Genomic DNA, 19142 nt, shown 5'->3' on the forward strand with positions numbered 1-19142 from the left:
CCTGTTATTTGCAGATTTTTAATATTTCCTACAACATTTGTGCTATCATACTATGTTAGTACAGTTTTGGTAATATTGTTATACTTAAAATCCTTTTATTCTTGAAATATTAATGTTTATTGCATGTAATATTATTATATGTAAGATCACTTTTCTTGAATAATTGGTATCTATTGCATATAACATTATCGTACTTAAAATCGTTTTTCTTGAGATATTAATATTTATTGCATGTAACATTATTATATTTAAAATCATTTTTCTTGAAATATTAAGGTTCATTGCATGTAACATTATATTTAAAATCGTTTTTCTTGAAATAAAAAAACAAAAAAATAAATAAAAGTAATCACATTTTAAAATACACAGAAAAGCATACAGAACAATATTAAAGCATGCTTACTATAGATCTGAAAGCTTTTTAAAAATTAATTTAATCCATGTCAACCCTGTAACATAGATACATTATTTTCTTCATTTTACACATGAGGAAGCTAAGCTACAGGAGGTTAAGTAGCTTGCCAAAGTTACCCACAAAACGAGTAGCAGAGCTGGGATTTGAATGCAGGCAATCGTGTGTCCGGATTTCCATAATTAAGCCCTGTGCTTACATTGCCTCTTGTATAACACAAACTCATGTTCCTGTCATTCAGATTTAACACATTACTATTTTGCATATTTATTTTACATGTTTTTAAAAGAAAATGTTATAGCCCAGCCAGTGTGGCTCAGTGGTTGAGCATCAACCTATGAACTAAGAGGTCCCTGGTTTGATTCCTGGTCAGAGCACATGCCCAGGATGCAGGCTCTATCCCCAGTATGGGGTGTGCAGGAGGTGGCCAATCAATGTCTCTCTCTCATCAATATTTCTATCTTTCTACATCCTCTCCCTTCCTCTCTTTCTAAAAAATAAATAAATAAATAAATAAATCAAAAAAACATTTTTAAAAGAAAATGTTACAGATACAGTTCAAGTTTCCTGTGCACCCATTCTTATACCACCTCCTCCCAAGGGTAACCACTATCACATATCTGGGGTATTGCTTTTCACTCTGTGTTTCATAATTAATTATGTGTTGTGTTGTGTTGTGTTGTGTGTGTGTGTGTGTGTGTGTGTGTGTGTGTAACACACAGCAATATCTAATAATTTTTTTAAAAAGATAGGATGTTTTAAATATTATCCTGCAGCTTTGTTTTCAAGATTTATCTACATTAATAAATGCAGATCTGGCTAATGCATATATTCCATTGAAAACAGTATCACAATATCTATTGATAGAGGTTGAGTAGATATCACAAAGTTGCAAGGTACACAATAGTACATTTTTCTTTTTGATTACATCTCTAGAAATTGAATTCCTAGGTTGTATGATATGCACATCTTTAACTTCATTAGAAATTGTTAATTGCTCTCCAAAGTGATTGTACCAATTTATATGCCCACCAACATGTCCTTATTTTCCCATACTTTCAACACTTAGGATAGTTAAAATTAATAAGTTTTGCCTTTCTGTCAGTTCTTCACTGTTGTTTTAATTTGCATCCCCCTGATTACAACTGAGGTTGAGCATTTTTCATATATTTATTAACTATATAGGTTTCCTCTTATTAGAAATGCTTCTTCATTTCCCTACTGGATTATTTGACCTTTTTCTTGCTTATTTGTGGCAGTTCTTTATATATTCTGTATTAGAATATTTTTGGTTATGCACACTGAAATAATCTCACAGACTGTTCCTTGTCTTTTAGTTTGTTTATGATACCCCTGTTTCAGCTGAGATTTTTATTTTAAGACTGCTAGCATTTTCAATTTTTTCCTTTATGGTTTGTGCTTTTTGTGTCATGTTTTAAAAAATTCATCCTGACACCAAAGTCATTTTGCAAGATTTCCATCAAACAGTTTTAAGTTTTATATATCCACATTTAGATCTTCCGATAAGATCTATTTCATGTCTGATGTGAGGTAAGCTCATCCTGACACCAAAGCCATTTTGCAAGATTTCCATCAGTTTTAAGTTTTATATATCCACATTTAGATTTTCCGATAAGATCTATTTCATGTCTGATGTGAGGTAAGGGTCTAATTTGATTTTGTTCTACATGGGTGACCAACTGTCCAAAACCATTCACTGACTGGTCCATCCCTTTTCCTGATTTGTGATGACATCTCTTTCACACGAAGCTCCCATATATGCATAGGTGTGTTTCTGGATTATCAGTCTGTTCCGTTCCTATTAGTCTAGCTTTGTGTCAGACCATTCCATTTAAATGACTACAGTTTTATATAAGGTGTATATAAGTTATCTATTATATGTTATATAAGTTATAATGGGTTTTCATTTTTGGTAAAACTACCTCTGTAAAAACCTAAATACTTTGAAAATACATGACAATACAGTAAATTCTTTTTCTTTTTTTAAAAAAACTTTTTAGTCAATTCTTTTTCAATAGAATGACTGCATTTAGCCACATATTCCCTTTCCGTATCTCTCCCCCAGAGTAGAAAACAGGCTGAAAACTGCTCATTTTAAAGCTATTTTCTAAGAACTGCATTGCAGGAAGGAAGGAAGAGAGTGCTCAGAAGTCAGGGGCTGGAGATGACCACCCAGCTCCTTACATGCATCAGGGTTACCGGCTTTCTACTATACCTGGTAAAACCTAACATAACTCCCACCACCACTCTAAGAATTACCCTTCTATCATAGATTGAGGAGGAAGGGCTTTGCGATACTTCGGGGCTCAAGTAGGAAGGTCACAACCGACCGGTGATCTTCAAGTAGAGAAATAATGAGATCTTGTGATACTCAACAGAGGGGTGGAAGGAAGCCCGGGAAGGCTATGGAAAGGCGTGCTGACAGTGCAGATCTGAAAAGGTTCGCAGTGTTCAGCAACAAATTAGGGATCCATAACTTTATCAAAGTGTTCACTTACTGTCTCTTCCCATGGACATGCAGTCCCATATCTTAACGGGGAAGGACTGATTTCTTCACTGCCATGCAGGTGAGTGAGGGAATGAAACAAGGTTATTGCTTTTAGATCCTAGAAACTGCTAGGATCCGGTACATAACTTTCCCCCAGGATATGTTCTCGTCGTCAATTATTTATCGTCACAATGGCCACATGTGTACTCTGTGGAAGACACTGGATTGAAGAGGAGAGTACTGTGTAGTTACATTAAGGCTTCCAGTTCCATTAAAGCCTCGTTGGTATTAACGTAGACATGAATAAATCAGGTAAGCATCTAGTCCAGTGATGGCGAACCTATGACACGCGTGTCAGAGGTGACACGCGAACTCATTTTTTTGGTTGACTTTTCTTTGTTAAATGGCATTTAAATATATAAAATAAATATCAAAAATATAAGTCTTTGTTTTACTATGGTTGCAAATATCAAAAAATTTCTATATGTGACACGGCACCAGAGTTAAGTTAGGGTTTTTCAAAATGCTGACACGCCGAGCTCAAAAGGTTCGCCATCACTGATAGTCCATTCAGTTCCTTCTAAGAGGCCTAATGAAATAAAGCTCACTGCCCTTCACCAGACCTTACCAAACTTCCCACATTTACCACCTCTCCCGCTGGCAACACAAGGAAATAATGCGAGGAGAAAATGAAATGGGAGGTGAAGAAAAAGGAGGAAAAGAAATGAAATATATGAGGCAATACAAAATATCTATGTCCAGATTCCTAATTTCCTCCTTATTTGGGCTCCCTCCCGGTGATTTTGCTGTTCAATCCCTCTTGGCAATATAATATCATTCCACAAGGGATGGAATGAAAAAATGGTAAAGAAATAAAATAGATCAATTCAGGAAATAGTAGTATCATGAGAATTGACATGAAAAAAGGTATACCTAAGGGAAAACTAATAATTCAAAATTGACTTTTAATAAATATTCAAGATGGATTCAATAGGATTTCTCCTATTTCCCATTATGCCCTTAGAGCCCTGTTCTGAACGCAAAGGCACTAAGTACCTCCTCCTCCCATTCTAGGTTCAGAGAATATGTTACAAGGAACTGTCCTCTCAAAGGACACATTTCAGTAGAAACTCCCACTGGGAAAGGAGGGATGGTTTAATGTGAGAAGTTCTCTCCACCATCCCATGGGTGGCCTGCACAATGTGTACAGCAAGATAACACCCGATAAGGGGCATCATGGTACCAGTGATTACTTTCCAAGGGGATGGCATATATTTTAGATGAAAATACAAACCTGGTAGCAAAATGAAAATTATTTTCTTTTTCATGCAACTCTTAGGAGAGGTTAATATCGTTCCTAGGTTTCCAGGTGGCATTCCTCCAGATTCTTTGTTTAAAACAATGGAAGCCCAGTCTAGCTAGCTTTAGGCAGAAAAATAATTTAATGAAGGCCATACAAAGCATTTCCTGGACCACCACTAAATCAGGCTTGGAGGTGTCTACAAATCATGCCCTGACCACACCACAGATGTGCCTTGGTGGAGACGACCTAGCCACCAACACTCCAGCGTGGGCCTCAAACACTGGAACTGTTGCTGGAATGCTGCTCCCGCTGCCTCTACAAACTGACTGTATTTGCCAAAACAGCCTCTTCCGGGTCCTTCTGCTTAGTCTGATGTGCCTAAGGTCACAGGACAGCCCTCACTGAAATATGAGCTTGGAAAGCAAGTTCCTGGCCCCCCCAATGGGGAAGTGCAGATGCACAAAGGTGGGAATTCTCACACACAGGACGTGTTCAAATTTACGGGGTACCCACATGAAATAACAATGTGCCCCGGAGTGTGGACCCTGCATTCCCCGGAGCACTGCTTCTCAACTCATGATGCAATAGAGATTTAAATTTATGACAGATGTCCAGATTAAAAACCTCCAAAATTAACAGAATCTAAGCTAATGGGAGATAGCCAATAATTCTTCTAATGATGTACGTCTCCTTTACTCATTACAATTTGCTAATATTTGGGTTGGGCAGCATGATAGAACTGACGTGAAAAATTAATGTTTATCCACAACCTGGTTAAAATATTGTAACTTTGTGAGTTTAGTTCCGAACAAAAATAAGAGTGGTTTTCCAATAGGGGAAATGAATTTAAATGGCATCTGAGAAACTAAACGAAGTGGGACAATTTATCTTTGTTTCTGACTGACTCAAATTATTTATTTAAAAAATATTATTCAAAGATACACAGTATTTCTACAGTGACTTAATAAAGACTCAAGCCTACACAACATCCACTTTAAAAGCAACTGATTCTGCTCTCCGAAAAGATCCCTCTTGCTGTTTGCAGTAACATTCCCACCCTCAGGAAATCACTAATCTGCTTTCTGTCTCTATAGATTTACCTTTTCTGAACACTGCATTTAGATGGAATCATATGATATGTGGCTTTTTTAAGTCTGCCTTCTTTCACTCAATATACTGTTTTCAGGATTCCACCACATTGTAGCATGTATCCATACTTCATTCCTTTATATTGCTGAATAGTAGTCCATGGTATAGATACATCCTTTTGTTTATCCATTCACCAGCTGACAGATATTTGGATTGTTTCCAGTTTTTTACTAATATGAAGACTACTGCTGAGAAAATAAACATGCAAGTCTTTGCGAAGACACACACACACACACACAATAAAAGTACCTGATTCTGCTTTCAGCTAGTTCTTTTAGAACCTCTCCTCCTTGCTTAGTCCCAAGTAATGCTTTACATATTAACCTTGTAAGGTCCATCTGTACATATTTATTCACATATATTTGGATGCGCTGGATTCTAATTTTTTTAAAAAACCTACGTTTAGAATGAAGACTACTTACAAATAAATATATAAAAACAAATAAATAAAACATTTATAGTACAACCATTTACTATAAATATACAAAAACAATTAAGTAAAACTTTTATAGCACAAAGAACAATTTGGGCTCTGTGGAACAAGATAAATTATGTTAACTTTCTATCTCTTTTCCAATAGAAAAATGCCAGATATTTATCTGTCCCATTGATGTTTCCAATCCAAACAGTATTTCTCTAAAGCTAATAACATCTTAGCAATATAATATCCTTCCACAGAACAATGGATCAAAATATCAGGATCATTCCTTAGGAAATTCCCATCACGTTCTTCATACTGTTTTTTCTTGAAGGTTCAATTCCAAGCTAAACTGATCTTTCCTGTGAGAGTAGAGCCAAACCATAGTTTATGATTATATATGTTATGTGCTATCCTTGGCCCTGTTTGCCTTTTATAGCTCTCATAAGATTACATTTTCTTAGTTGTTGTTTTTTTCTCACAATTTCATTGTTTGGGGACACTGACCCACTTTGTAAAAGACAATTCTACTCTCCAATATAAATAGAGAACTCAGAAAATTCTGTCAGGCTAAGTCTCCTATTTTACAAAGGAAGAGGAGGAGGAGGAGGAGGGGGAGGAAATAAGGTGGTGGTGGTGAGAAATAAATAAATCAGACTCACAACTACCTAAGTGAAAAAGTACTACTTATATCCTATATCTATCAAGAGTCAGATTTCTTAGTACTAAGACTTTCTGAACCTATTAAGATAACATTGTGTCTAATGATATGAAGCTCTTTTACAAAGGAAGAGGAGGAGGAGGAGGAGGGGGAGGAAATAAGGTGGTGGTGGTGAGAAATAAATAAATCAGACTCACAACTATCTAAGTGAAAAAGTACTACTTATATCTATCAAGAGTCAGATTTCCTAGTACTAAGACTTTCTCAACCTATTAAGATAACATTGTGTCTAATGATATGAAGATCAGCAAAAAACCATATTGTTATTACATGAATGAAGTAAAACGAACAAACAAAAAGAAGGGAGGGACGGAGGAAGAGACAACTCATGGAATTGGGAGAAAATATTTACAAATCATCTATTTGATGAGGGACTTATAATCAGAATGTATAAGCCGCTCTTACAACTCACCGATAAAAAGACAATCTAATTAGAAAACGGGCAAAGAATCTGAATTTCTCAAAAGAAGATATACAAATGGCCAATAACCACATGAAAAAAAGTTTAACAGCACTAGTCATTAGGGCAGTGCAAAGCAACACAGCAATGAGAAACTACTTAACACACCAAATAGAACAACTATAATATTTTTTAAATAGAACATAACCAGTATTGGGGAACATGTGGAGAAATAGGAACCTTTTAGATTGCTGGTGAGACTGTAAAATGGTGTAGTCGCTTTGGGAAACAGTTTGGCAGCTCCTCAGAAACACAGAGTCACCATATAACCCAGCAATTCCACTTCTAGGTAGTTGCCCAAGTGAGATGACAGGCAATGGGGGGATAAGGACACATATGTAATACCTTAATCAATAAAGAAAAAAAGGGAAAAAATATGCTAAGTGCAAGAAGGCCATCTCAAGAGATTACATAATATGACTCCATTTATATGAAATGTGCAAAATAGGCAAATCCATAGAGACAGAAAAGTTAGTGGTTGACAGTAGCTTGGAGGAAAGAAACATTGTCTGCTAGTGGGTACGGGATTAGTTAGTGGTGATGGGTGCACAAGTCTGTGAATATACCAAAAACCACTGAATTATATACTTTAAAAGAGTGAATTTTATAGTATGTAAATTATAGTTCAAGAAAGCTATTATTTTAAAATGAAAGAAAAATACACTGAAAAGCATAATTTTGAATCAAGATACAAGTATTTTCAATGGTATATTTTATTATACCATGATTGTGTTAAAAAAAATCGAACATCAAAGGTTTCCTTTGGGGATCTTAAGGTTAACACTAACATTGGGAAAGCTTTTTGTAAAGCAACTTAATTCTAGGAAGTTATAGGATAAAGGCACAGGTACCTCAGGCTGCTAGGAAGCTTTTCACAAAATACATGACTTTCTTGAGAGGGACTACAATGAAACCAAAATGTGGCACACATTTCTGCTCTCTCTATCCTTTGCATGTCTGTCCATCCTTCTCCGTGTTTCTAATTCTGGTCTATTAGATTTGAATCATGAACCTCAAAGCATGACATCCAAACCCCCTTTATATAATAATAACCCAGATTAAGTAAGTACTGAATGTTAAAATTACAGAAATGAGATGTTCGAATTACAGATAATTATTTCCCTCTCCTCTCAATCCATTCCTGTTAGACCCCACGTACTGCAGAAATGCAAGCTATCTGATTTTTTTAAATTTTGAGAGAAGAGAGCAAATACTTGAGAAATGCTTGTTGTTGTTGTGTTGTTTGTTTGTTTAAAAAAAACAACAACTTGTTTTAAACTGCCACATCAACTAAAATAAATAGAAATGCCCAGTTGGTTCAGACAAATAAATAATAATGGTAAAGCATTAGGTTTATTGTCATTATATGCCTAACCCAACATAATTTTGGCTTCAAACAGCAACCAAATACCTTGGTACTAATAGGACAGCATACATTAAAAAAAAAAAACCTACATAAAAATTCAATTTAAGATCAGATACAAACCTTAAGTCTAGCCACGTGTTTTCAACAGCACAATCCTATGGCTCTCCTCTCAGTCCTGAGGTACATCAACTGGGTGGATGGCCTTAATTCAGAATTTCCTTTATAGCATCACCTAGATATAACACATTTCACTATTTCTATCTTTCTGAGAATATTAAAGGCCCGAATTCTACCTAACGGGGCCTCTGGCTATAGCAGTGCTGACGGCGCAGAATTCTCTGATGTACGTGGATGAGGGACTCACTGTCACCTCACATGCCATACCTGGTATGCACTGTGCCATGGCCTCGGTGGTTATGGTTGGAGCGACTTGGGGCTGCTGCTGACTGGAGCTCACTTCTGGCTCTGTGTTAACTGAAGGAGAAAGGGCTACCTCGCAGGAGGAGACCTGGCTGGGCAGATGGGGCAGGAACTCTTCGGAAGCCACTTGCTCATCCTGTCCAGGCAGCTGCAGGGCAGACAAAGGGATGCTGATCTGTTTGTTAGGATGGGATGTGCTCACAGGCATCTGCATGGCCACTTGCTGGTTGGTGCCGTGGGTACCAGAGGGTCCTCTGTTTGGTGAAGCCAGAGATGCCCTGGTGGTCTTCTGGACGATTGGTCTGGACATCACAGAGGGGGATGCAGACACACAATGTGGGTCGAGCTCTGTGCTGATGGCAGAAGATACATGGGGAATTAGCTTAGCAGACCCTACACAAGAGGGGCCAGCATGAGTCTGAGGCTTGGGTTTTGCCATCTGTGTCAACGACAGGGCTGGTCCATCGACTCCTCCAGTCAGCTCTGCATTTGCCACAATGTAATAATCTTCAGGAATCTCTTGTTTGATCTTCTTGATGATGACATCATTGCTGCATTCATCAACCATCTGAGCCTGGGAGCTTGAATGGAGAGAAGACGGGAGTATTCCAGGCCTTTTTCGAGCAATGCTTTGAGGCCTTTGGGTTTGGGGTTCAAAGTCACTATCCTCATCTGTAACTGACGACTCACACACCATGTCAAACAGGGTGTTTTCATCTTCATATTCTTCGACAGCTTCATCCAGTTCAGAGGGCTCACTGCAGTAAGAGAAGTCACAAGAGTCTCTGGTGCGATTACAGTCTAGCTTCGCTTTCACTGGTCTCCCAGGGTACCTTTCAACGGGGCTAGTTTGTGTCTCAGAGGGCACTCCAATTATGCTGGGACTATCCGAGTTAAAACTTCTGTTATCCTGGAAACAGACCCTCTCCTGGGAGCCAGCTCTGCAAGTAGCTGTCAGTGGCCAGTGATAAGCATGGCCAGCACTACAGCCCCACATTGCTGTCAGGTTCCCGTGAGAACCTTCCGAAAGCAAGTGTTTCAGGTTAGGAATGAGGCTGCAAATAGTCCCATGGCTGTGGGCCCAGCTGACCAATTTGGACAGATTCTCAGAAGAGGTATGAAGGCAATCCTCCATGTTACAGGATCAGCAGTGTCTTTCCTAAAGGGAAATAATCAAAACAAGAAGCCATTATTACCCAAGATATTCCCATATGTCAATTACTTCAATTTCCTTGAACTATGGTCATCGTGTAGCACAAAAAAGAAATGCACTTCAAACCGGTGTCTAGTTAACCCTGGCTGATGTGGCTCAGTTGGATGGAGCATCGTCTTGTACACCAAAAGGTGTTGGGTCCAATTACCAGTCAGGGCACATGCACAGGTTTCAGGTTCAAGCCCCAATTGGGGCGCCTACACGAGGTAACTCATGGATGTTTCTCTCTTCTTTCTTTTCTTTTCTTTTCCTTCCTTCCTTCCTTCCTTCCTTCCTTCCTTCCTTTCCTTTCTCTCTCTCTCTCTCTCTCTCTCTCTCTCTCTCTCTCTCTCTTTCTCTCCCTTTCTCTCTCTATAATCAATTAAAAATGAAAAAAACTGTTATCTAGTCAATATCACTGCATAGGGACAGTAAAATGGTGATGATCCACAACCCCTAGAATACCTATCTAAGGTGCTGGAGAAGGAAGAAAGGAAGGAGATTTTCCTTATTTTTAAATTAGTAATCCCCAAATCACCCATGCTGATAGCTTCTTGGCAATCATCTCTGTATTATAAGATATTTAAACACTAAGCACTACTGTTTCATGAAGACATGGGGGGGGGGTGGTGGTGTCATCAATTTCTGATTTTTAAACCTCTCATGCTAAAAGTGATTGTCTCTTATAATGACCCTGGCTGACACCAGCCTGGTTCCCATGGGCTGGCGATCTATTTTTACACTTGCATGTACATTAAGCCTGTAAACACTGAGGATGGATTACTTTGAACACGGTGAAAGCAGGCTAGGCATTAGAAACAAGGGAACTATAAAGGCTTAAGCCCAAAGATCCTTAATCCTCTGTCAGGGTGCCAAACTTTTTGAAAGTTCAAAGTATGACAACTTAAAGAAGCACGTTCCAGGGGTTTCATGAGGAACATTCACTCACCTGAGGACCTGAGTGAGTGGTGAGCTAAATTCTCTAACAGATTGTTGAGCAAACACGCTCTGCTCACACAAATAAAGTACAAAAGTCCTCTTTATCCAGATGCTCATTAACTACGACCCTATAATCATGAGATTGTGAAGGGAAACAAAAGCTGTCATATTAAAAAATATTCACCAATGAGCTGACCAGTCTCCACTCAAACCCCCCCCCCCCCCCCCGCCCCCAAATACTAGTGTTTATTCCTGGGAACCTGTTTATGTAACTCTCTCATTCTGATTTTTGGATGCTGCAAACACCTGAGCACATAAAAGCAGGATGAATGTAAATTGAAATTAAAAGTGCTTCTAAAAATGCAGGATTTAAAGAAGTTGCTTAAAAATGCTAGAGAACTACGTCAATCATGTGTAAAAGCCATTTTAACAAATTAATGTCTGAGAGACTTAGACTAGTAAGCAAATGTGGAGGATTCTCAAAGATGAATGAGGCTTCAATAAATACTTGTGGCCCGGCCGATGTGGCTCAGTGGTTGAGTGCCAACCTATGAACCAGGAGGTCACGGCTCAATTCCAGGTCAGAGCATATGCCTGGGTTGTGGGCTCGATCCCCAGTGTGGTGTGTGCAGGAGGCAGCCAATCAATGATTCTTATCATTGATGTTTTTCTCTTCCCCCGCCCCCCGCTTCCTCTTTGAAATCAAAAAAATACCCTTCCTCTCTGAAATCAAAAATATATATATTTTAAAAATAATTAATATTTGTGGGCTGACTGAATTAGTAGAATCAGGATATACAGAATGAGGAAAAACAATGTTGAGTAAAGCAAGAAAGTTGGGAAATTCAGAGTGTACAGAGAACAGCAAACACTTTCATGTGCTTGAAAATAGAGGTTAAGGAAAGTAGCCAGATACGAGTTATGAAAAACAGGTTGGAAGAGCATGGAAGGTTACAAAGGTCAAGCTAAAGAACTGTACTGGGAAGGAGAAATCAGGGGACGGAAACAGATGACGTTTGTTACAGTCCTATCCACAACTACCATTCATGAGGTTGTATATTATCAAGCAGGAAATTACGTATTAGCTGGGCAAAAATGAGGCAGCACATCCTTTGATGTTTCTTTGGTCAACTGCTGTCCTGCCTAACTGTCCTCTGCATGTTGAAAGCCAGTGTGCAGGGGGAAAAAGCCAGTGTGCAGTGTGTGGAAATGTGTAAGTTGCAGAGCTTGCCATGCACATAAAGAAATTAATCATTTCCATAAACCGTGACTCTCTACACTGGTGGAATATGTGTCCAAATTTAAGTATGCTAAACTGGGACTCACCAGCTATGAGCTACAAGGCCCTTCACCAATATTTATTTATTTATGTATTCATTCATTCATTCATTCATTCAATACCAATAACTGAACGTCAGTCCTCACTGTATGCCATTAATAGGTTCTGCAAGTTTAAGCAAAATGATGTATAATGAAACAAATTTTACTTTAGGCTAATTGATAGAAATAAGAGTTAAGTTCCTACATCTCATTGTCATAATGAAACAGTATTCAGTACAACCTGCTCTATTCTGTTCCAAGCACTGCACTCAGTGCCAGAGATACAGCATTAAATAAGACAGATGTGATCCCCATTCCCACCGAGTTTTAAGTCCAGCTGGAAATGCCTACAATTAAACAAGCAATTTATAAAATTGTGTGGCATGACTGACGAAGTAATTGGGGCTTCATGTTCTTGATCTATAAAATAAAGGGGTTGGATGGTGGTCTCTGAGGATTCTCTAAGATCTAACATTCACTCAAGTCTAATAATATAGAAAAATTTTAAAACTTTACAGGTTGCTAGACATTTTCCTCTACTTTATAGTAAAGAAGGCCACAGATAAGAAAAGGACTAAGAAATAAATGTAGTATACTATGGAAATGTGGGAAGGAGGATTTTAGTGCACAAAAATTGGGTACAGAGAGGAAAATAAAACATCTTTATTAAGACAATAGAGACACAGATAAGGATTCACATCTACCACCTTTAACTAGTTAATAGGCAAAATAGCAACACAAACATCATTGGGAAAATATAAACATTGTAGAAAAATCTACATTCCAACGACTTGATATATCAGCTGAAATCTCTTACAAATATTATAAGCACCCATAATAAAGTATTTTCATGACAGACATTTCATATACTTATTCATTAAAAGATTAAGTATCTTCTATGTACAATAAATTGTACTGGGTGCTATAGCATAGTAACTGTAAGTCAGAAATGGGTACTGATTTTGAGACGTTCACAGTTTAGTGGTAAATTTAACAAAGGAGTGAAGCATTTTACAGAATTCTTTGTGCAAACATAAGAAAATTAGTATCACATGCAAAACACATCATATAACCAAGGTGTTCACAAGAAATGGCCCACTCAGTACCTATTTACATTTAATAATTAACTGTTTACTTAGACTTGTATGTGAAGTAGATGGTTCTTTCTTTTTAAAATTTTTATTGATTTATTGGGGTGACATTAGTTAATAAAGTTATATAGGTTTCAGGTGGACAATTCTATAATTCATTATCTGAACATTGTATTGTGTGGTCACCACCCAAAGTCAAGTGTCCTTCAGTTACCATTTATCTCCCCTTTTCCCTCTTCTACTTCCCCTCACTCCTTTTCCCTCTGGTAATCACCATTCTATTGTTTGTCTATGAGTTGTTGTTGTTTTGCTTAGTCCCTTCCCTTTTTTTACACAACCTTCTAACAACCCTCCCCTCTAACAGCTGTCAGTCTATTCTCTGTATCTATGAGTCTGTTTCTATTTTGTTTGCTAGCTTATTTTGTTCATTAGATTCTGTATATAAGTGAAATCACATGGTATTTGTCTCCCTCTGACTGGCTTATTTCACTTAGCATGATACTTTCCAGGTCCATTTATGCTGTCATAAAAGGTAAGATTTCCTTCTTCTTCTTCTTTTTTTTTTTTTTTTACAGCCAAGTAGTATTCTATTGTGTAAATGTACCACCGCTTTTTTATCCACTCATCTACTGATAGAAGAAAAGACCCAGATCCCTCCGAGGCCTGGAAAGCCTATTCTGAACTGACCCCATTCCAGCTTTTCCCTTCTGTATCTAAACTAAAAGCTATTAATAAATATTACACAGCAGTCTTTTAGTTATATTCATATTTAGTTACTTTGTATTTTACTGCTAAAACTTCCTTTTTAATCAATATATTTGTCTTAAAGCAGAGCAGATGTCTAATACCTATTAGGTAGGTAATATACAATTGATAATCCTTTCATCAAGTCAGTCTTTGAAGAAATGAGTGTGGGTCCACAAAAAGCACAAAAATATAAATAAAAGTCTTATTCCTAATAGTCCCAAACTGGAACCAACCCCAAATCAGAAGAATGAATTAAAAATTTGCTGTATAGTCATACCATGGACAGCAATAAAAAAGAATATACTACTGATACATACGACAATGAATAAACTTCAGAAATATTATGCTCAGTGAAAGAAGCCAGGCACATCAGAATATTTTTTGTATATTCCATGTATATGAATTTCAAGTCCAGGCAAAACAATCTATAGTGATACTAGACAGAATAGTGGTTATCCTTAGAGCAGCGGTTCTTAACCTGTGGGTCGCCAACCTGTGGGTTTCGACCCCTTTGGGGGTTGAACGACTCTTTCACAGGGGTCACCTAAGACCATCGGAAAACACATATATAATTACATATTGTTTTTGTGATTAATCACTATGCTTTAATTATGTTCAATTTGTAACAATGGAAATACATCCTGCATATCAGATATTTACATTACGATTCATAACAGTAGCAAAATTACAGTTATGAAGTAGCAACGAAAATAATTTTATGGTTGGGGGTCACCACAACATGAGGAACTGTATTAAAGGGTCGCGGCATTAGGAAGGTTGAGAACCACTGCCTTAGAGGGTTAAGGAGCACAAGGGTGATGAAACTGATTTACATTTTACTTGGTGTTCATATGGTGTATACATATGTAAGAATTTATCAATCTATATACTTTAAAGATTTGTGCGTTTTACTGCATGTAAATTATATATTTAAAAAAAACCAACAACACTTAAGGTATAGAGGCAGTAAAGTGGAGTCTGGTTTCCAAACGTAGGTGGTCCAAACCCAGAAATCACTCTTTTACTACACTATACAGTCTCAAGAATGAAAACCCAAGGGAGATGAACAGGAACTTGAACTAACAATGTCTGGCTGAATCCACTGCCTGACATACTAGTCTCATTTACTTGAGTATTTTGCTCCTTGGATGTCATGCAGTGTCATCATGTCTAACAGGTACTATCATTTCCTTAGTGTCATTAATCGATCCTCTCTGGGTATTCAGAAAGCCCAGCAGTTTGAATATCCTCTCTTTCTTGTCTTGGTTTTCCCAGAATAGATGCTGTAATAATGGTGCATCTCATGTTGAGAGAGTAGACTTCAAATTAATTTGCCAAAATTTATTCACTAGGAGACAATTTGTAAATAGATCAATTCAGTGATTATACCAAATTTATACTTCATGTATAGAAGATTTCAATAAAATTTTAGTATTTGCTTCATAGCAGCATTTTAAGAACTATTTAATTTGTAAAAAGCAAAGATTTGTAGAGTAGCTTAAATTTTCTTATGAATATATTCGTCATGAATATATTCAATAAATGTGAATATATTCTTTATGATTATATTCATGAATATATCCTCCTTATGAATATATTCATGAATATATTCTTCTCTGCCCTACAGGGAAAACATTTTAATGCAGTTTTAAATTAATGAATATCAATATATTCATGAACATTTTCATAAGTTTATATTCATATTCATGAGCCAAGTTCTTCACATTGGGTCATTTTTGAACCTGGTTTAAAATTTAATGAATATCAATATATTCATTAAGACTATATTCATATTTTCAACAGCAGATATTCATATTCATGCCCTGTACTATTGATCATATTTTGAACTCAATTTACATGCAGGAAATTCTGAGCTCAATTTAAAATGTAATGAATATCCATAGATTCATTAAGAATATATTCATAAGAATACAATCAGATTCATTGTGTATATTCAAGAATATATGCACAAGGCAACTAACGCGTCCAATAATTTGAATCTTTGACAAAATGACCATTCCTTAAAATAGTGTTAAGAAGAATGTATTTGTTTTCACAGGGGAATTGGCATACTTTCTTCTAGGTGGGCTTTTATCTACAAGCACACATGAGCCCCAGGGTTTACCCAGTGAGACTCATTTGGGCATGCACCAGTGCTGTCCCAGTATTTCAGATCTCACAGGCTCTGTTAACATCTCTCTGTTGTTCTTATTTTACTCTTAGCACAGAGATTTGGAACATATACAGAACTAACAGGTTTTTTTTTGCCTGAATTTAAGAATTTCTAGCAATCCCATCAGCTGATTATTACTCTACCTTTAGGTATCATTTTGGTTCTACATTTTAGATTTGTTTTTCATCTAACTTTTTTTTCATTTAATTATCTGATTTGACTGTTCTGTTCTTATTTAACTACTAGAGGCCCAGTACACGAAAATTTGTGCACTCGGCGGGGGGTGGGGGGTCCCCTCAGCCCAGCCTGTGTCCTCTCACAGTCCGGGACCCCTTGCTCCTTATCGCCCGCCTGCTTGCTGCTCCTTAGCACTGCCTCGGAGGCAGGAGAGGCTCCTGCCACCGCTGCTGCACTCGCCCAGCTTCTGGCTGAGCGGTGCTCCCCTTGTGAGAGCGCACTGACCAGCAGGGGGCAGCTCCTGCGTTGAGCGTCTACCCCCTGGTGGTCAGTGGTTGATTTGCATATTACTCTTGCATATTACTCACATAGGATTTTAATGTTAGAAGGAAACACCCTTAATGCAATAAATACTTATAAAAAATCATAAAATCTTAAAACTGGAACAAAAGGATTGCCATTAAAAAGAAGGATGCCTACCAATCATGAGCATTCAAAACGGTTCTAGTAAATGTGTTGTCCTATGCAAAAAGGCAAGATGACAGACAAAAATATTAGAAAGGAATCACAAAACCAGCATTATTTCCTGATGACAGGCCTATCTACCTAGAAAAAGAGAAATATTTTAAAAATGTAATTAATAAACAGATAACATGAAATTCCAAATAGCTTAGAAACTTAATTTAAACAAAAACCAAAAGTAGAATATTTTCAGAAATTTGAATTATTTAAGGCATTTTTCTCTTTAAGTGTGATTTTCAAATTTAATATGTAGCCCTGCCAATGTGGTTCAGTGGTTGAGCATCGACCTATGAACCAGGAGGTCACAGTTCCATTCCAGGTCAGGGCACATGCTCAGGTTGTGAGCTTGATCACTAGTGGGGGGAGTACAGGAGGCAGCCCATCGATGATTCTCATCATTGAAGTTTCTATCTCTCTCTCCCTCTCCTTTCTTCTCTGAAATCATAAAAATATATTTTTTAAAAAATAATAAAAATTTAATATGTAAGTATTACAATAATGCAATCACAGAAAACATTCTGATGGAGTTTTCCTACTTTTTTTATTAGTATCAAACATAGATAAAAGTTTCAGGGGTGGGGAACATCTGGCCCAAGATAAGGCCCATGAAATCATTTGCTCTGGCCCTGCCAAGGCATTAGGGGCGAGTTAATTAGATGTTTGACCAAATATAACAGCTTAATTTTTAAGTTGATAATTTTGAATGGCTCACAAATGATGTTATAAATATCTAAATGGCCTTTGACAGGAAAAAGGTTCCCCACACCTGAACTAGTAGTAAAATGATCACCTATATAACTTCCACAGTCAATTATTGTTAATAAAATAAAACATTATAACATAAATTTTAAATATTTTGTTTTTTCCTAATATCTTATCGTTGTAAAATATTCAAATACAGTAAAAGCTACAACATGGATGGACCTTGAAAATATTATTCTAAGAGAAATAATCAAGTGGTAAAGGGCCACACATTCCATTTATGTAAAATGGGTAGAACAAGCAAATCTATAGAGACAGAATGTATATTAGTGGTTGCTAATAACTGGGAGTGACTTTAGGGGAAAATTAGAAGTAAATGCTAATATATACCAGGTTTCTTTTTAGGGTGATGAAAATGTTCTCAAATTCATTATGGTGGTCAGGTTGCAAAGCTCTGTAAATATGCTAAAACCACTAAATTGTATAGTTTTAGTGTATTTTTGGTATGTGAAATACACTTCAAGTTGATATTAAAAACAGAAATTATAGTTAAATCAGTTTACTTTAAAGGAGTTCTAAGGTAATTTTGAATAAGGAAATCAAGATGCAGAAAAATGTACATATTATCCCATATTTTTGTAAAACAATGACAAAACTGCACACATAAATATATATGTGCATGTAATTAATGAGCATGGAATAAATACGGAAGGATACATTCTTGATTATCAACATGGGTTACCAAGGTAGGGGGTGCTAATATGGGGAGAGGGTGACTAGAGGGGGAGGAAGTGGTAGCAATGTAAGACAGGGACTGTTTAGACAAACTGCACTTAAAAAGAAACCCAAGATGTGTCATGTCTGCAACTTATTTTCAGATGGTTCAGTAAGAAAGTGTGTATGTGTAGACATGCATAATTTCATATATGCATATACATATATATACACACATAAAGATAGATTGATAAATATAATCAAATGTTAATAGTTCAATTATATGATACACACTTATTTCTCCATTTTGAAACAGTGTTATGAACAGACAGCCAAGTTTTCTTACGATTTTTAAGGGCTATTTTGAGGGCCTGTATTAAGAAAAGAGGCCTGGAGAAACCAAGATGGCGGTATAGGTAAACACCGGAAATTGCTGCCTCCCACAACAACTTCAAAAATACAACGAAAAGACAAAACGGACATCATCCAGAACTACAGGAAGGCTGGCTGAGTGGAAATTCTACAACTAGAAGAAAAGAGAAAAGCACACTGAGACTCAGAGGAGCTGCGGAAGTAAAGTGCAGAGGTACGGAGGCTCAAGCGCGCGAGGAAAGGGGCTGGTACCTGAGGACACGGCTGTCTTTTTTAATCGGGAGGGAGTCACAACCTCCCGACTGCTCTGAACTCCGGTTCCGGGAAGTCTCTGGAGACCCAGGGCTCATACAGGGAGAAACTGGACTGTCTGGCAGCAGGCAGAACTCGGAACTTGAGGGCGGCTTTCCCTCAGAGGTGCTTGCAGCAATTACC

At 37.2% G+C, this 19142-nt stretch overlaps 1 protein-coding gene across 3 annotated transcripts in view; it reads right to left on the bottom strand.

Moving 5' to 3' along the window:
• Nucleotides 1-19142, bottom strand: part of KIAA1958 (KIAA1958 ortholog) — a 69137-nt gene that overhangs the window by 45503 nt on the left and 4492 nt on the right. For all 3 annotated transcript variants that reach the window (XM_005859742.2, XM_014534381.1, XM_005859743.2), the window contains exon 2: nt 8723-9917. In XM_005859742.2, coding sequence (XP_005859804.1) covers nt 8723-9893 — 1171 coding nt within the window. In that variant the 5' untranslated portion in view covers nt 9894-9917. The remainder of the gene's footprint in view (nt 1-8722; nt 9918-19142) is intronic.

The sequence above is a fragment of the Myotis brandtii genome, unplaced genomic scaffold, assembly GCF_000412655.1.
Source record: "Myotis brandtii unplaced genomic scaffold, ASM41265v1 scaffold13, whole genome shotgun sequence".
In the NCBI taxonomy this organism is placed as follows: Eukaryota; Metazoa; Chordata; class Mammalia; order Chiroptera; family Vespertilionidae; genus Myotis; species Myotis brandtii.